The 20,385-nt window shown below is 39.8% G+C and overlaps 1 protein-coding gene across 1 annotated transcript; it reads left to right on the forward strand.

The window, feature by feature from the left end:
• Positions 1–1,697: 1,697 nt before the first annotated feature.
• Positions 1,698–19,583, forward strand: lonp2 (lon peptidase 2, peroxisomal). The gene is made up of 17 exons (XM_063477739.1): positions 1,698–2,041; positions 3,539–3,674; positions 5,173–5,286; positions 6,300–6,431; positions 7,295–7,417; positions 7,503–7,663; positions 7,861–7,955; positions 8,974–9,092; positions 9,219–9,358; positions 11,577–11,718; positions 14,023–14,173; positions 14,511–14,637; positions 15,438–15,577; positions 17,184–17,269; positions 17,593–17,800; positions 17,916–18,106; positions 18,192–19,583. The coding sequence occupies exons 1-17, from the start codon at positions 1,809–1,811 to the stop codon at positions 18,420–18,422; spliced, it is 2,529 nt and encodes an 842-aa protein (XP_063333809.1). The 5' UTR covers positions 1,698–1,808; the 3' UTR covers positions 18,423–19,583.
• Positions 19,584–20,385: the final 802 nt, after the last annotated feature.

The following is a 20,385-nucleotide window of genomic DNA, read 5'->3' on the forward strand; positions in this document are numbered from 1 at the left end:
ATATATATATATATATATATATATATATATATATATATATATATATATGATTTAATAATGAAATATAACATTGACATAGAAATTTAAGTTATCAAAAATTGCATTACATGTATTTGCATTTTTTGCACATTAGAAAAATTGTTTCATTTTTAAGACTTCCGTATTTGTTTCCCGTATGGAAAAATGCTTTCTAATTTGTTCATGAATTCACTCCAAACACATATACACGTAAGCCTCGCAAGCCTGATCTTGTCACTCTTTTGGAGGGAGAACGATGATTTTCATGTATTATATTTAGCATCAGATTTTTAAGGGGCAAAACTTGGGTTGGTTCTCATGTGCAAAAGATGCTCTGGGATGATGTAGACAAGGAACAGCAGAAATTGGTGTATTTCTATCACACTTTCTCAATCATATGTAAATGTATGGCTGTTTTTTGTAACCACAAGAGTGAGATGTATTTGAAAATCCCTTATTGTGAAAAGTAATATTTCCTGCCTGGCAAACACATGGATGGCTTATTGTCAGAAAATAGATCTTAGGAACAGATTTGTTTTTTTTATACTCGAGATATTGAATATTTATTTTCTTTTTTTAAAACTGTACATTGCTATAAGAATACTTTTATTAAAGAAATAAATAATAAATTGCTATTTTTTATCAACTAACCCTGTATTCAGTCCTGTGTTTTTGGAAAGAGTGTCCAAATATGATTGCGCGCTATTATTTTACTATTTTTAAGAATCTTGAATAATAAAATGCAAGTTGGGGATTTTTTTTTTAAAGTTTAATTGATTATTAGTGGAGCTACTGTGCAAATTGATGTTTTAAATTTAGTTTATTAATTAACTAATCAGCGTTAGTTAATCAGCATTGCATAAACATATCAGAAATATAATTTACCTGGCTGTGAGGAGTAATTTTTAAACTATACTGTGCAATGAATATAATAGTACTGTGCAAAATAGGTAGTGTGCAGCTTGTCATGTGACATGTGGTTAACTATTCAAAATTCTTATTTTCTTCCACCCTGAAAACAGATTAACGAATAAAATCGTGGAAGCTAACTCAGTCTAAAGTTATTTTTTTGTTTTGTTTTGTTTTATAGGGGCGATCGTGGCTCAAAAGTTGGGAGTTCGCCTTGTAATCGGAAGGTTGCCGGTTCGAGCCCCGGCTTGGACAGTCTCGGTCGTTGTGTCCTTGGGCAAGACACTTCACCCGTTACCCACTGGTGGTGGCCAGAGGGCCCGGTGGCGCCAGTGTTCGGCAGCCTCGCCTCTGTCAGTGCGCCCCAGGGTGGCTGTGGCTACATGTAGCTTGCCATCACCAGTGCGTGAATGGGTGGATGACTGGATGTGTAAAGCGCTTTGGGGTCCTTAGGGACTAGTAAAGCGCTATACAAATACAGGCCGTTTACCATTTTTATTTTTTGTTTTTAAATCATTACGCATGTTGTTTGTCCCTCTGCATTCACCGTAGCCCATCCAACAACTTCCGACAGGAAGTTACGATATGGGAGAATGACAGAAAAAAAGCTTTTTCGGATGTAAAAATAGTTTGAAAATGAGTATAAAAATTCCCAGTTGCGTTGTAGTTTTTAAATTGCTTCGAATACGAGTTCTCTTTTTTGCGATAGAAATTAAATGTGCTCATCAGGTCATCAATGAGAGATTTATTTTGAAAGTTCTACCCGGAAGTCTTGTGTTTAAGCTCGGCTGGCCTATTTAACAGCAAAACAAGTAGGTGTTTACTGAAGTTGTGTTATAAAACAGTCACTGGGCACCGACATTTAAAAAAAAAACTGGACAATGGTCTCCGGCGGCGCAATTCAGATACCGAGCCGTCTCCCGTTGCTGCTGACCCACGAAGGAGTTCTTCTCCCAGGCTCCACGGTCAGGTTCAGCGTGGACTCCCCACGGAACATGCACCTTGTCCGAGAGCGGCTGCTGAAGGGGACTTCGCTGAAAAGCACCATCATAGGGGTGATTCCTAACACCAGAGACCCGGAGCACGACACCGACGATCTCCCCACGTTGCACAAGTAATGAACTTGTAGCTGTGTAGCCAGATAAAAAGTGAAACGTGGTCTTTCTGTGGGTTTACACGGTTGTTGTGTGGATGTGTGACATACAGCTGATGGGTCCCCTTCAAGTTGTCATAAACGTAGCAGGTCACAACATCTCTGCAGGATAAGGAAGAAGATCAAATATATTTCCAGTACACAGGAATATTTTATGTGTTTAGACGTCTGTGGTGTGTGTCATCGTCAGGGGAAATGTACTGAATATTGGGTAAATCTAACCCCGGTCCTTGTCTGCAAGTTTGAAATCACTCCTGCTAACGTGCAGGTCTTTATCTCTAAAGGGCTTAAAATGTATCCAGGGAATCTCAGTGCATCTTTGAGCATGCACTTAACCCTCCCTTTTTAAAAACAAAAAAACAAAAACTATTATTTGTTGTAGAAACATCTCCACTTTTACTGTAGCCATGAAGTCGAAAACAGCCGGGCAAGCACAGAGAAGAGGACTTTAGCCTTTAATCAGTGGACTCCAGGCCAGTAGGTTACCAAACAGCGTGTTCCTGTCTCTGGATTGGTTACCAGGAAAAAAAGAATGGTTTGCCCGACACTGAATTAATCTGTGAGGAATTTGGTCATTCCATCTTAAATCATCAAAATTGTAGAACGTTTTCTCAGATTTCCCTTAAAAAATGTATGATTTTAAGTTTACAATGCAGGAACTCCAGCAACACTGGAGGGAAGATGAACAACTTTAATAATTGACCAACGCGTTAGGGTCAGCAAGTGTTGCTGGAGTTCCTGCATTGTGATTTCTTTCATCCTCTCCATGCACCTTGGAGGTAGGTGAAGTTGTGCCAGAGATTTTTGCTTTTTAAAAAAAAAAAAATACATGGCTAGTTTAAATCTGAAAAAAAAAAAAAAAATCAAGCAATTGTATAAAGTTCCATATTTAAAGATGCACTAAAACAATATGTGACACTGCAAAATGAAGCCTGTAGAAGAAAGAAAAGAAAAAGTGCAAAAAAACCAGACCATTTTTCAAGAAAATGTATCTTGAAAACTACTAATATCTTAACAACAACAAAAATAAATGTTTTTTTCAAAAATTAAGAGCTTTTTTTTTTTTTTAGGCAAATCTGAGATAGTTGAGCAGAAAGACCACATTTATTTGAGATGGAATGAATAAATCCTTATAATCCTCTGCAGTGAAGGACAGAAAATACTTGCACTTGCTCATGTAAATGTTTGGCGCTTATACTTAAAATATAACAGGGTTTGAATGAAACTCAGATGGTTGATTTTCCACACACTACAGCACACCTGCTGCTTATATGGAGCTTAAAAGACACTGTGAAAGGCTCCAACAGGATCAGAGGTGTGAATACTGAGGCTTTGCAAGCATTTAAAATCAGAACAAACTGTTGTACTGCAGAATGCAACCTTTCAGTGAACTGCTTTTCAATGGCCACCTCATCTGTCACACACTCTCTTTCTCTGTCTCTGTGTGTGTCTGTGTAGAATTGGTACAGCAGGGATAGCAGTGCAGGTAGTGGGCAGTAACTGGCCCAAACCTCACTACACCCTCCTCATCACTGGACTGTGCCGATTCAGTGTATCGAGTCTGTTAAAAGAGCGACCCTTTGTCCTGGCAGAGGTAAGCTGTCGGTTTGATTTGATGTTAAAATATTGGAGCTTTTTTTTGTAAGATAAGATTTGTAAGATTTTTTGTAAGATAAACCCAAGTTTCTGGATGTGCTGTCTATTTAATGAGCGACAGTGGTCATCATAAGTGTTCTGTTTTGTACCTGTAACCAAGCAGTAGTATCACTACATACTGATGATGTACTCTGATTTAGTCAATGTAAGAAGTATTCTTTCCTGCAACACTGTGAGTATTTACTAGTTGCCTAAGGGTAGATAATAAGAAATGTTTTGCTATTTCCTGTTGTTGTACAGCAATATTCTCTGGAAACACACTGTTAATGTTTTTTATGCTTATAGTAAACATGGCAAAAGTTTCAGGTAATGGGGTTCCCATACTGTACAAGTAATCCCTGTGAGCCAAAAGCTCATATTTCTGCACAGACTGCTCCAAACATTTTGTTTCTGATTTGGTTTTCTATTCTCAGCTCATGCCAATAAGAGATGGCTAGGTCCTTAATATGCTAATCTCGGACACATAGCTCTAGCTGGCAGCACAGAAGCCCCACTCATCTGCTGCTCAAGCCTTTTTTTTCCAAGGGCCAGCGCATCAGAAGAAATCTGACTAAAAAAGGGGGGAGAATAGATTTAAATTGGCTTTATTCAGGCAGTAAAGTGGAGGACTGCACCAAGGTCAAGTGTAATATTGAATTTTTTTGAACTGTAACTCATGCAAACCCAAAAATATTAGAAGTAGAATTAGTGAGAAAAAGGAGCAATAGCTGAACATTATAAATCCCCTAAAAAACTAACAAAAAAATCAGTCTGAGAAGTTAAAGGTCACCTGATTCCACTACTTGCCAAGTCCAGCAAGAGGTTCAACAGAAGTTATAAGCTGCAGAAATAAAGTTTGTTGGCAAGTCAGCCAGACATGCCTAAGGCCGAGATTATAACTCCTTGTGCACATGGGAAGCTACAGACACACAGTTGTTCCTATTCACCAACTTTCAGGTCAGCTTAGAATGCCTGATGCATTTCATACGTGCTCCGTAGATCTACATCTATAGAAAGATGGATTCCTTATTCCGAAAGTCTTGGCAGTTTCCCTCCATGAATTACTACACGTTTGATTTTCTGTAAATCATTTAAAAGTCAAGTTGTGCAGATGTGGGTGGACACTGATCGTTGTGTAGTATCTCTTTCAGGGGCCATTTTGGGGTTTCCAGCACATGTGCAGCTGGCCCATTCAGAGTAGAAGGAGTGCTTGCTTTTCTAGAATTAACTCATCACTTGTACTGCTGCGTAATCACTGACCTCCCCTGTCTAGTTATTAAGATGGGATTAAATTGAGTGATAGTGAAAATACATTTTTATTACCCGGTGTGAATTAAAAGTTCTTTCATTAGCATTTAAACAAGATCATCTGGTGTATGACTTTTATAACACCATTTCATCATTAAATAAAGTAATGTGACTCACTTTTTATTTAAAAAAAAAAAAAAAAATGACAGGTGAAGCAGTTAGATCAGTTGGAGCGGTATACAACCCCACAAAGAGATGCCACCGCAACAGATGATGGAGAGCTGGGGGAGCTGTCCGAGAAGTTCTACCAGGCTGCTGTGCAGGTGTGTGTGTGTGTGAGTGAGAGAGAATTTAAGAGAGTGAGGTCGTAAAACAATTCATGTCTTGAATAACTGATTAAGTTAAAAACAAAAATGCCTTTGTAAGGAGGAAAAAGATGCCAAAAGGGCCGTGCAGACTGGAAGAGTGATGACTGACAGACACGTGAGGGTTCTTTAATATACACTAAAGTGTTACATACACGCAAGAGCTGTTGCCTACAAAGAGACTTGCATTCAGCAAATTACTTTATATGTGGACTAAAACATTTCTTGATTTTTCACAGTCTGCAAAATCTATGATGTATTTGTATATTCGAAAATATATGTAATTTAGGCAAAAAAATTAGACACAACTGAAACGACTTTAACATGTGTTGTCTTGAAGAAATATTAACTGAAGTTGGATTGGGGCCAGGCTGTATTTTAATGAAGTACCACTTTGCATTAAAATACTCTGCACTGTGAACATTCGTGTTTACATTTGTGGAAAACTGAGGTATAGTTAAAAAGAACCATCAAAATTGAAACAGCAGCGGAAAACATTTTTAAAACGCCTACTGGTAAAATGCTGCCCCCTGCTGGTGAAAGTTTTGTTAAATTTAGCAGAATGTGCTTTTTGTTTTGTTTTTTTACAAAAATTACTTTTGAGGGGAAAAACAGGGAATGCCACGTCTTCAGCAAATTTATATTGATTTATGAAAATAGTCCCTTAAATTATAATGCAGTTTATGTAAGAGCTTGTTGTGAATTCTTTCGGAACGTAACAAACTGTGAAATATGAACATTTTTGAGAATGATAAGAAACGGCCAACTTTTTAAAAATGTAATATAGCAGTAAACTGTGCTGTGCTGCAGCATGATCTAATGGATCAGACTGAAGATGAAAACATACACACGCAATTGGACTTGATTTATTGTTGTTTTTTGTTTTTATTCACACATTTACACGTGTGTGTGTGTGTGTGTGTGTGTGTGTGTGTGTGTGTGTGTGTGTGTGTGTGTGTGTGTGTGTGTAGTTGTTAGGTATGTTAGACATGTCCGTTCCAGTCGTGGCCAAGTTCAGGCGCCTCTTGGACAGTCTGCCGAGGGAAACTCTACCTGACGTTGTTGCCTCGATGATCCGCACCTCAAACAAGGAGAAACTCCAGGTGAATTCAAACTGTATACACAATCGAAGCTTTAGAACAGCCAACATGTTTTTACTCAATTTTTTTTAGAAATTTTAGAATTTCTTTTTCTACAAGTGTTCTAACTTTAGTTGCTCTGCTTTTGCCAAATACCCATTTTAGCCCAAACTAGTTGTGGCTTAAGTTTGGACTCTGCTGGTCTTTGAATCTGCTTACTTCTCAATTGGCCCCATGGAGATAAATGAAGTCATCTTAATCTGAATATGTCTGTGAAGGTTCTCAGTCAGAGACTTAATCTGAATACTTAATTAATCCATTAAAGATTGTGGTAAAGCCTCAGTCAGACAGACCTAAAAAAAAAAAATATATATATATATATATATATTCCCCGATTCCAGCCATCTAGGTGAATGAAAATGTAAATCCTAGGTTTGCGGCAGGAAGGGCATCCTACATCCTGAAATATGGTGATCCTTTTGATATGGCAACTGCTTGGGAAGTAAAAGGGAAGCGGAATCTTCTTCTTCCTCCTCCCCTTCTTCTTTCCTTCTAGTCTTCTTCTTCTTCTTACTCCTCCTCCTACTTCTTCCTACTGTTCCACTTTTTACATTTTTTTACTTTTCTTTTTCTTCCTCTTCTTCCTTCTGTTCTACGTCCTTGATATCCACAATATTTGACAGTATACTTAGAGGAGAAAGGGAGAGGTCACTAATTGTCGGGGTTTTGAAGCAATACAGGAACTTTCCACTTATTCTGCCATTTAAGGATTTAGTGCTTTATTTTTTAGCATGAAAGCACACATTGATCTGATTTTTGACTTTTTTTTTCCTCGACAATAAATCTTCACAGTAAATAAAATTTGTCGTTTTCCATGTGCTGTGAAGGTCCTGGATGCACTGAGTTTGGAAGAGCGCTTTAAGAAGGCCCTGCCCATGCTAACCAGACAGATAGAGGGACTAAAACTGCTGCAGAAAACCAGGAAGACGAGTCCTGATAATGAGAAGAGGGTAACAAATGTGCAGTCCTTGTACGTTTACACTGTGATTTACATTCCAAATCTTGTGCTCACATTTGGGATTCCCCTCTGTTTAGGTGTTGGTGCGGAAAGGTACAGTGTTCCCAGGTCGACAGTTCAATCTGGATGAGGAAGATGAAGATGATGATGGTGATGACACAGCAGCCTTGGAGAGGAAGGTCCATGGAGCGAACATGCCTGAAGCTGCCCTCAAAATTTGCCTGAAAGAACTCAAAAGGTAAATTTCATACAACATATACACAATATAAAGTGTCTTTGCGCATACTTCACAAACACAAATAATGCTGCTGCTTTTACTTGTTTAGACCATGTTTAGATCTGGCTCTGTTTGGTGTCTGTGTAAACATGATCCAGTACTGTAATTAGCCTTAAATATTTCAGTTAGATTGTTCATGTTCCTCTTCAATCTGTCAGATTGAAGAAGATGCCTCAGTCAATGCCTGAGTATGCCCTGACCAGAAACTACTTGGACCTGATGGTGGAGTTGCCATGGAGCAAAAGCACCAAAGGTAAATTAATCTGCAGACAACTTTTAATGGACTTCAGCTCAGGTTTGGTAGATTTCACTGAGCCGTAGTAGTGACAGTAAAAACTTTATTTTCAAGATAGTTACATAAGACTTTGACACTGAGAAGGCTTTGATATGCAGCTGTCTGCTTTCCAGGTCAAAGCATCTACTGCGTTGATTAAGGCTGTCATCTTTTTAATGCGATGTTAAACAATAATCAAAATGAAATAACCAAGGGTCATTCTCAGTCTCTTTAGGTTTTGATTCGCACTCTTTAAGCTACATTTTTAAGGTCAACATATCGTGGACACCAATTATTTGAAAGCTTGGAGTTGTATTGGTAACTCATTGAAGTGTTATTGGCTATTCATAACCAGCCACTTTGCGCATACAGTTAGTTGGGTGGACTGAATCAGGCCAAATTAAATGGCACTACACAGCGTCCCAGCATACATAATAATGCTTGAATTTCACAAGAACTGTTCTGGTTTGTCCCTGCTGATTGCAGGCATAAACATGTAACTAATTATAAGTAATGACTCCAAATGTTAAGGGTAAGGGTTCATTTAGCAGCAGTGTCAGAGGTCATAACCAAAGTATGTGCTGCTCTCTGACACTTTATCTGATTGATGGACCCCTAAAATTTGCCAAACCACTGTGGGGCAAATTTTTCACCCGGTTTTTGATGTCTGTGTATGTTTCTTTGGTCTCACATTCAAATTGCTACTAGAGCAGGTCAGCTACTAACCGGAAGGTTGGTGGTTCGATCCCAGGCTCCTCCAGTCTGCATGCCAAATATCCTTGGGCAAGATACTAACCCCATGTTGCTCTCAGATGCGTGTGAATGAATGTGTATGAATGTTAGATAGTAAGCACTTAACAGTTTAGAAAAAGTGCTTGTGTGATTGGGTGAATGAATTAGTTGTATGAAGCGGTTTGAGTGCTCAGATAGAGTAGAAAAGAGTTATATAAGAACCAGTCCATTTAACTCACCTAAAACACTTAAACAAACCTTCTAGACTGCCTGGATATCCGAGCTGCACGTACTCTATTGGACAATGATCACTACGCCATGGACAAGCTGAAGAGACGCGTCCTGGAGTACTTAGCTGTCAGACAGCTGAAGACATCACTCAAGGTGCTTCCTTAATATCCCAGTCTACGGATGCTTAAAGATGAAATCTTGTGTTACACAAAGCACTTTTCTTACATTTGTCATGTATTAATCTTTGAGTTTCATACCGCTGTATCTGCTGTTTTTTAGGGCCCCATCTTATGTTTTGTGGGCCCTCCTGGAGTTGGTAAGACGAGTGTAGGACGCTCGATTGCCCGAACTCTGGGCAGAGAATTTCACCGAATTGCTTTGGGAGGCGTCTGTGACCAGTCTGACATCCGAGGACACAGGTATGCTCATAAGATTGTTACGCAACTGAGGGTTTCGTGTCCACAGTGTAGACTGTGAGTTTTCAGGTTGCCCATGTATAGCTACAACCCCCGAAAAAATACGAACTACAATAATAGACCTGAGATATGCTAGCTTTTTAACCGTTTTACCAGAGAAAACTGGTTTACCAGACAAACAGCTGATTCTGTTCGTCTGGACACTGATTGTTATTGTGGCTGTTGACTAGTTAATTTAAACTTTTCCATGTGTCCCTGTTCAAACACATCTGAATACAATTAGGTCATTAGCAAGACTCTATAGAACTTGACTGCATGCTGAAGTGGCAACCCCTAACCCTACTCAAGTAATTTTAAGGAAATGTACCGGTAAATATTTGGAAAAATGACAAAAGTGCTTTTATTGTGCCATGTTCATTCACTCATGAGCTGCTGCAACATAAATCAAATGGCTGAATTGCCACCTCAGCATGCAGTCAAGTTCTATACTCTTTTACCAATGACCTACTAATTTTATTCAGGTGTGTTGCAACAGGGACACATGGAAAAGTTTCAGGACACCGGCCCTTGAGGACTGGAGTTTGAGACCCCTGGTCTACTCACACCCACCCACAAAAAGCGTGTTGCTTTCTTTGGAATAGAGTCTGCATTTGACATAATTTAAATCCCCGTTTCCCTGCAGCGTCATTTTTAAAAAGTAGGGTAAAGATACAAATTCTAGACTTAGGACACCAGCTGAATGTGCCAGTATTTTAATTCCTGAACTTTAATAATATATTACTGGATGATTCCACCAGGGAGCACCCCTGAAAACTAAGATAATGCAGGTAAATACTCCCTTTGTCTTTCGTCGTCATCTTCAAACTTTTGCACCATTTGTTGACACTAATGTGTCCACTGACTGCGCTGCATGCTCATAGTGGCCCTACTTTTTACAAATGGATATTGCGTCTTTGGAATTAGGAACTTTATGAAGGTGTGCATGAGCGACACTCTAAACAAGTGCAATATAAATAAATATAAAGCAATATGTAATTGTAAAATTCAACAGGTAGATGGATCTATAAAAACTATAGACAATAAAAGCTATTCTATTCTATTACTGTAGTCATGTTATGTAGAAATTTTTTAAACTGGATAGAGAAATGTGCTTGAGCATATTGTTTTCATGTTGGGACTTAAATTGCTCCATGGATGTGTGTTGGAGCAAAAAACACAAGCTTGCGTAACATAAGGCATTACATTTGATGCTTTATAAATCACACTCACAAATAATGAAGCTCACTTTGAAAAATCATGTATTTTATCCTAAGTTTTTCCTTAACACACCCCACTGGGAAAGCTAGAGTAAAATAGTGTCTTTTTTTATTTTATTAAGTCCAAAACCTGTACTAAGATGTAATGAAATTTCTTGGCAAAGCCTGCTGGTATCATTCAAGCATCCCTTAAAGTCCACTTGGGTTTAATTTAAATGAAGGATAAAGGACATAAATGGATTCGGTCAGTAGTCTGAAAGTATTCGGCACACTTGTTGGTTTTGTTTTCTTCTGACTTGGACTTTTACTTTTATGTAGATGACCTTATGTAAATATAAGCTTTGTTTTTCTGTAAAATAAAGAGAGGTCACTGGTAATCTGTGTTTGTTAGAAAGTGTTAAAAGGTTGTCACCGACTGGAAGACAAATTGTGGCCAAGCACATACACCACATCACACAGATCCTGTGGTTACTGTTATGGGTGTCATGTCTGGAGTCTCTGTGCGAGCAGAGAGGCGAATGGGGCAAAAGAGTTCATCTCAGGTTACGTGGATGGTCGTGTTGTTTTAAATCAATGGCTCACATACATATTTACACCCAAATAAGAAACATGTGCATGTCCTACCAACAGCAGAAATAAGGACCAGACTCCTCAAACAGTTGATCATACAGTTTGTTCAGCTTAAAAATATTTCTCATGTTCTTATTTGTTTCAAATCATTTTTATTTCCTACTTTCGAAACCCACAGACCACTTTCAGCCAGTACATGCTAGCAAACACTTGAAGCTTGCTTGCATTAGCTTTATTCACTACAGAGAATGTCGCATCTGTGTTTATTTTTTCTCAGATATTATTGCTTGGTAATTCGGTGCGTATCTCTAGGGTATATCGTGAGCCTTTGGTTTGCTTGAAACTGAAAAGTTCACAGAGTAGAGCATCATTTTGCGTCTTTGCCATGTCTCCAGGCGTACATATGTAGGGAGCATGCCTGGCCGCATTATTAATGGTTTGAAGACCGTGGGCGTCAATAATCCCGTCTTCCTTCTGGATGAGGTGGACAAGCTGGGGAAGAGCCTGCAAGGGGACCCTGCAGCTGCTCTGCTGGAGGTCAGTCTGTTTCTCTCTCAGGTTACGTGTGATGTAGTATCACGTAGGGCTGCACGATTTTGCAAAAAATGAGAATCACGATTTTTTTGCTTAGAATTGAGATCACGATTCTCTCACGATTTTCTTTTCCAATATAAATATTTATAGCACTTATTAACTGCACATCAACTTCGTAACAGTTGAAACTGAACATAAAAACAATAAATGCCTCACATTTTGTTGCCGCAAAATGTTGTACTGCTTGAAATTCCGTCTCCACCGTTGCTCGACACTGCGTGTACAGAGCAGGTAGTGCAACAATAGAAAAATAGTTGCGGGATGGCACTGTGTAGCGTTTGTCTAGGGCAGGGGTCTGCAACCTTTAACACCCAAAGAGCCATTTGGACGCGATTTCCACACAAAAGAAAACTCTGGGAGCCACAAATACTTTTTGACATCTAAAATGAACATAACACTGTATATATTGGGTTTTTTTTACCTTTATGCTTTGTGTGAACAACTAAGGTGTGTTGCTTAAATGCATGAAGTGCTACAGAGAAAATTACATTTTAATTTTGTAATTAACACATTTTGAACTTTGCAAAATTCCGCCTAAGTATGTATTTTACCTGGTTAATATGTGTGGCGGGGCGTGGACTGCAGCGCCGCTGCAGGGGAGGCGGACGCACCTTAGCGGTACCCGCAATCACGCCTCGCCGCCTTAACGTCTGTGCCACCTATGCTGTTGTGTTGGTGTGTGTCGGGCTGCGAGCTTTAACACCGGCTGTATGCGTAAAGCAACCGTGTGTGAAAAGTGGTCAATAAAAAGATGCTGAAAAGCGTGTTCATGGAAACATAGTCGGGTCTGCCGTGATATGTTTACAATGGGACTTCCGCTCCTGAACCTCTGCGCACAGCGTCTGCTGTACGATCGGGGCTGTACGAAGTCACTTTCATCTTTACGCACGACTGTAAGCTGTCGTCTGTGAGGGGTGAACGTGTTTGTTTTTGGAGAACAGCTGCTGACATAATGTGGATCCGAAGATCCATAATTGGCCTGCCTGGGGTTGAAAGTCTTGCACTGCGTTTCGGCGGGTATATCGGCTTCCGCAAGTGTGACGCTTATTTTGATCGATCAAAAACTAATAGAATATAATTTTATATTTATATTTCAATATCACAATCTTCCAATTTAGAACTACGAGTTAAAAAAAGAACTAATATAAATAAAATAGACTTTAGCTAATTACTTACAAAAAATTATTTATTTCCCCAAACCACGCGGAGCCATAGAAGGACTAAAGATCCGCATGCGGCTCCGGAGCCGCAGGTTGCCGACCCCTGGTCTAGGGTGTTGATCATTTTCCCTAAATCCCTCGTTTTGCACTGTGTTGATGGGAGCCATATCTTTGGTCAGGTGATAAGTAATAGCCTCCGTAATTTCTTTGTGCCTGCGGGAGTTCGACGTGTATAGGGAAGCGCTGTATAAGGTTCCCGTTATTGATGTTTGGGTGGTTGACCGGGACAGATTTTCTCCTGTCACTTTCTCGTCATCCCTGACGGAGGGATGACGCATCACACGGCACAGCTTCTGTATCACGTGGTATAAGGCTCCGCCCTTGTCATTTGTTGAGCAGGAAGAGTGAGCGCTTGTTTTCATGCAGGTTATGTCCCGGATCAAAATGCGGTACAATCGTCGTCGTCTTTTTTTTTTTTTTTTTAAATCGTTGTCATTTGGAAATGAGATCGCACGTAAGTATGAATCGAGATCGCGATTTTCTAACGATTAATCGTGCAGCCCTAGTATCACGTCTTCTCTGGTTATTTACTCCCTAAACAAAACCTTAATTTTTTGAAGGATTAATTGTCAGTAGCGAGTAGAAACATGCAACACATCCACCAATTGGTTGCTTCATGCTAAAGCTACCTAATTAACCACTACAACACATAATAATTCTCATAACAATAACAACAAACAAGTGTTATTAGTATTCCTGCTCCATGATGCCAAAAAGTTCCCACTTACTGCAATATGTCTGTGAAGGTTCTCAGTCATCCAGGTCATCGTAGTCAAAGGAGTTTGCAAAGAAAAGCGTCTGAATCATCAGAACTGAAGAAGCTTCTCGGATGAGAGGTGAAACGTCTTCAAACAACTTAAAGAAGTCCAGACGCTTTTCTTTGCAAACTCCTTTCCCCACTTACTGCAGTTTGCACAGTTTACAAAACACACACACACACACACACACACACACACACACACACACACACACACACACACACACACACACACACACAAAATAAAAGGGTTTCTGTGTGCACGCTAAGGTCCTGGACCCAGAGCAGAACCACGGCTTCACAGACCATTACCTGAATGTGGCCTTTGATCTCTCACAAGTGCTCTTCATCGCTACGGCAAACACTACAGCGACCATTCCCCCGGCCCTGCTTGACAGGATGGAGGTGCTGGAGGTACCAGGTGGGTGTAGTCACTTTGTTCTGACGAAATATCTCAGCAGATTTATCAGAGGTTATCATAACAAGAGGGTTTCTATTTTATTGAAAATACTTTCCCAAAACTCCACTATAGAAGTCCAGAAAGTTTCCAATTAAAAGAAAAAATATTTTCCTGTTAAATGGGCACCTGTGTTCCTCAAAGGGCATGACATAATCCAAATTTGAAAGATACAAATTATGAGTCATTTTAAGACCAGAGTAAAATCTAGCATCTGATCTCCCTGTTTTTGTTTGTTTGTTTGTTTGTTTTTGTTTGTTTGTTTTGTTGTTGTTGTTTTTCTTTATTACTGTTGTTTCAGGCTACACCCAGGAGGAGAAGGTGGAGATTGCTCACCGCCACCTGATTCCAAACCAACTGGAGCAGCATGGGTTAACCCCTCAACAGCTGCATATACCTCAGAGCACCACACCGGACATAATCAGCAGGTACAATCCCACACAAACTCAGTCATCGTCACCTAAGACTGCATAGCCATTTTAGCTTTATGTTAATGGCAGCACACAGCGGCATCGGTGTCAGATACTGGCCACAGAGTTTGTGGTGAGTTTTCAACAATGAAATTGTGAGAGAAAGGTTTTGTTCAGTGACCGTTGATCTGTGAGAAAGATTGTTATAGCTTCTTCATTTAAAAGAGACTCGACAGACAGTTTTATAAAAGTAAACTTACATGTAGAATACGTATCATAGGTTCTCAGCTGATCATTATAGAATTTACACATCTTAAATGCAATCTTATTGTTCTTTTCAGCATTTAAAAGCAGTAAAATATTTTTCCATATCTGTGGAACGAGAGTTAAAGCAGACTTTTAGAATGTTGTGTACCTCAGAAATTCAGGAACTGATTTTTGTATGAGAAAGACAATATAGCCAGCTGATGGCTCACATACGAGGCTATACTTCTGATCTTTAGAGTGTTAAGTTGTCAAGTGATGTATTGAGTCTTTGTCACATGGTGAGCTGTATTCTGTCTGCAGACATCCAGAGGCAGTCTGGTTAGTGTGCAAAAAGTAGAAAATATATAGGTTGATCTGGGTAGATCTCTTTTGCAAACAAATAAGAAAAAAAAAAACACGTTTCAAAAAGGAGAGAGACGGGTTCTCAGGTTTTCAGGTGATTACAGTTACAGGCCAAGTTTTTAAGCCTACCTGATCACACTGTGACACTCAGTGACAGCTGTGTTTTAGTCATCTGTTATTTGTCCTTCTGTTTGTTCTTCCTCTTTTAGATACACCCGAGAAGCAGGTGTGCGCTCACTAGAAAGGAAGATCGGGGCGATCTGCCGGGCTGTAGCTGTCAGGGTTGCCGAGGGTCACACACTTACCAAGACAGAGACTTTGACCCCTGAAAACTCAAAACAGCATGGAGGTGAGGGTCTTCCATCTTGGTCGGGCTCTGGAGTTTAATTTGAAGCTTTAGCTGCAGAACAGCACACAGCTACACACTAACAAAGCTTGTGCATTAAATTGAGTCATTACAAATATTGAAAGACGAGGTACAACAGAAAAGAGCATCTTAATTAACACAGATTTTTTTCAGTAATAATAGCAAAATGAAACACTCATCACTGGACTTATTTATTTGGGACTGCTTCAGCTAGATAGTGTGTTTTCCTGCTTTTGCTTTTTGGAGATTCTGCCATGTTTGTTAATTTGCTGAGAAGATGTATGAGATACACGCACAAACAGCAGGAATTACAATCTGGCAGTTCAGACTCATGCCTTATAAAGACCACTGTCACAGATTTTACACAAAAAGCATGACAAAAAGATTTTGCTAATGTCTTTTTGACCAGAGTGTTTAGGCTTTGTTGCGTTAAGGTTTTTTTTTAATGTATTTGAAGACCATACTGCCATGTAGAAAAGAGTTTTTAACAGGTCCTGTAAAATGAAGTTCACCCTGTGATTCAGTAGCTTTTAGAACCTCCTTTAGGAGTAATGCCTTGAAGTAATCCTTTTCTGTATGACTTCATCAGTCTCTCATATTGTGGTGGAATTTGCTCAAGAGCTTGGGGTCATTGTCCTGTTGCATCATTTGAGCCCAGTTTTAGCTGTTGGACAGATGGTCTCACTTTTGACTCTAAAAGAATTCGGTGTACTGAGGAGTTCATAGTCCACTCAATGTTCAGGTGCTCAGGTTCTGTGGTAGTAGAACAAACCCAAATTGTCACCCGTCCAATTCTGTGCTTGACAGCTGGTATGAGGTGTTTGTGCAGATATGCTACATGTTTGTTTTAGGTAGAGTGGTTTAATTACAGAGAAAGACAGAAAAATGGGATAAACGTGACATAAGTGTTTCTTTCTGTTCTCTAACGCGGCCTTTGTGTTTCCAGGTAACCACAGAAGTGTGAGTTTTGTGTGTGTGTGTGTGTGTGTGTGCGCGCGTGTGCACAAATGATACATGTTCTCATGCATTCTTTTTGTATTTTCTAAATGGTAGTGGTTTTTGATGTTCATTTGTGATATTTGTGTTTCTGTTTGACTTTTACGTGTGTGCATGTTTGCATCATGTTGGTGCAATTTATGTATGTGTGTTCAAAGCTGGTTTTTCATTCTCATTCGCAGCTATGTCACTGCCATTTTTTTTTTCCTTTCCCTGTGAACCCTGGTGTATGTAGTTGTTTTTGTTCTTTTTAACTAAACAATCCCTAAGATCTGATGATTGCAGTGTGTTTACATTCACTTGAAATAGTAAGAATATTCCTAACACCTAACTGCACGAATATGGGTATAAACAACACATATTGTTTCTTTTACATGTAGCTTTCTGAACCACAGGCTACAAAAAAATATGGATGTAGCCAATGTGATGTTATCCACAAATTTGTGAAACCCTTTTCTGAATCCTGAATGTTGCAGGTGTTACCATGTTTGTTGGTTTTTTGTTGTTTCTAGACAGGAACTGAATGCAGTTATTCACACGGCAGTCCTTGATTAAGCTTTCAGTGAATGTTTTGCTGTATGTTTGTTTTCAGACAAGGCAGCACCTCCAGAGTTGCCCATAGTGATTGATCATATCGCACTGAAAGACATCCTGGGGCCTCCAGTGTTCGAAATGGAGGTAAGCAGAGAGAGAGAAAGAGCAGCATGTGCAGTGTTCATAACCCACAAGTTTAATACAGAAACATGCAGAATTTAATCCCATGATCACTTTTGACCGCCTGAATTTTCTGGACCTCAACCGATGCGATTGGTTTCCATCACAATCCATGACTATAAAGGCAGCCTGTGAGCAGATCTCTCAGCTCCATACAGCTGCTGCTTATCCAGTCAGATTAAAGTCATTTGCCTTTCTCCCTTCATCTCTCCAGGTCATGTGGAACTTGTTTTCTATGTACTCTTTTGAGGATTGAAAAAGAAGTTTTCATGTGTGCATATTGGCAGGTCTCTGAGCGGCTCACCCTGCCTGGTGTAGCTCTCGGCCTGGCCTGGACACCGCTTGGTGGGGAGATCATGTTTGTGGAGGCCAGTCGGATGGAGGGAGAAGGTCAGCTCACTCTCACGGGTCAGCTGGGAGACGTTATGAAAGAATCTGCCCACTTGGCCATCAGCTGGCTCAGAGCGAATGCTAAAACCTACCAGCTCACAAACAGTGAGTCCAGATACACCAGTGTTTATATTCTATTTTGTAGTTTTAGAGAAATACAAAACAACTTATGTTGTGCAACTGTGTGTGTGTGTGTGTGTGTGTATGTATGTTCGAACAGTGGTGGGGGGTTCAGATCCTTTAGAGGGGACAGACATCCACCTCCACTTCCCCGCTGGAGCCGTCACCAAAGATGGCCCCTCTGCTGGTGTTACAATCGTCACCTGCCTGGCTTCACTGTTTAGCGGCCGGCTGGTCAGATCAGACGTCGCCATGACTGGAGAGATCACGTTAAGAGGGCTTGTGCTGCCAGTAAGTTATCGTAGTAAACACACATAAAATGATCATCTCTAGTCCACTCTAGTTTTGACAGACAAGTGTGGCCCATCCTCTGCAGGTGGGCGGGATTAAGGACAAGGTGCTGGCTGCACACAGGGCAGGAGTGAAGCGCGTCATCCTCCCGAAACGCAACGAGAAAGACCTGGAGGAGCTTCCAGCAAACGTCAGAGCCAACCTCGACTTTATCACAGCCACAAACCTGGACGAGGTGCTCAACGCCTCTTTCGATGGAGGGTTTCCGGGATTAAGCGGCACACGTGCATACCCTCAGCTCACCAGCAAACTGTAACACACTGCTCAAAACACATTAACAGTGTAAGGCGTCTGTGATCTTGGATAATTAAGCCGTGTTTTTTGATCCTTAGAAGTGCTGTAAGGTCTTTTTGCAGATGATTTGTTCAGTATTACAAAGCTAACTTGAAGTTGAAGATGGAGCTGAGATGCAGGAGAATTCAGTTTAGAAAGTCCCCAGCTCCCCTCTGCTAATAGCACTGTGCAGCCAGCTCAGAAATAACTACTAAATATCATCATAGTGGGGCTTTGTTTTTTCATTTCAACTGAATAGCTGCTTATTTCTTTTACATTGACCTTGTATTAGTAGCCTGGCTATGTCTTCCGAAGCAGGGGGACTAGTGAGTGATACATGCCTTAAAGATTCATACAGGTTGAATTTGTGTGCTGAAAAAGCCCAAATGTGCATGAAGAGTGCTGCTAAGGGAAAGAAATTGATTGATGTTTGTTATTGTAAATTGTTCTCCTTAATCACATTTCTTTTCACTCTAGTTGGATTTTTGTCAGTGGATCTTTCACATCCACAATAAAATTTTATTTAGCTGCACTGATGGTGATGAATATATTCTGTCATTAAAAACTGTAAAGATTTTTTGTTTTCATTTCCTCCACTCTGTTGATAAATTGAAACATAAAATAAATTTTGATTTATTTCATTTACTGTGACATTTACCAATTTAATTATTTAGCCTACATTTTTCCTGCTCTTGGAACATTTAGTTGGACAAAAACTAGAACTGTACAGTTGAACTTGAATGCATCTTAAGAAGTATAGCTTTTTTATGCTTTAGGCTCAGTGCTTAAATTCAAGGATCAAGTGTGCAGTACAATACTCAGATGATTAGCTGACTAATATCTTTAATTTGATAGCTCACTGAGATGACTTCTGATTTTGATGTTGGTTTTTTAGTGAGTTATGGTAAATCATAGAGGGACAAGATTCCATAAATACGTGTTTTACTGAAAAGCATAAAATGGAAAACACTAATGTACAATTATTTGACTTTCAAGCAGTCTGAAAATATCACAGATGCATTCAAAGTCCATTGGTGACGCCATAGAAGACAGTTTCTTCCATGCAACCTCATATTTTGGTCATACACAGTAATACTGTGTAACAGCTTGAATAGTTGAATGTTTAAAAGTGCTCATTCATTGTAATAAACGTTTCTGCCTCTGAGGGGTGCTATAGAGTCTTCATGAGGCTGCACTTTTCTTCAGTCTTGTTGAGTGCTGCCCTCCTGGTTTTTGTCACATTCCGCCTGCCTAGTTACTGGTCTAGGGGAATAGGTTTCCATGCGAATCTTTAGTAAAGTCAACTAATCTAAGTTCATTATTAATTTCTGCTCATTTGCTTTATAGGAGCAACCTTGCTTCAACCTCTTTAAAACAAACTATATTTGAATAATGAAGGAATTAACGTTTTATGTTAAGATGCATTGTTGTCGGCTTTCCCAGAACTGGGAGGGCCAGCTTTTATAAATCAAGACCCCCTGAAACTCAAGTACACCTTTCCAAAAGATGTTCTGCCACTTTTCCCTACCATTAGTCCCATTGCTAGTCAGCACAGAATACTTTAAGCAGAACCGTTTTATACTTCAGCCACAATGATGCACTGGATTAAGGAATAGCAATATTAATAGCAATCTCATGGCAGGCACTCAGCTGAAGTTCTCCAATGTTTGTATACAAGAAACGATTGAAGGATGGGACATTTGATTCAGTGTAAAGTCTGGAATACTCATAATGGTGCTGATACACCTCTAGTGAAACTGACGACTGGAGTTGGTTCAAAATGCACATCACCGAAATATTTAGTAAAAAGCAGATTTGGTGGCTTTCTAACATTTGGGCATAGACTTGTTGCTTCTTGCTTATGAGGACAAGACTCAGACATGAATGGTCATTAGCTCTTGAAAATTAACCTCAGCCCAAATGTTCAGCCGTTCTTTCAGACAACC

This window comes from Pelmatolapia mariae, linkage group LG7, assembly GCF_036321145.2.
Source record: "Pelmatolapia mariae isolate MD_Pm_ZW linkage group LG7, Pm_UMD_F_2, whole genome shotgun sequence".
Classification (NCBI taxonomy): Eukaryota; Metazoa; Chordata; class Actinopteri; order Cichliformes; family Cichlidae; genus Pelmatolapia; species Pelmatolapia mariae.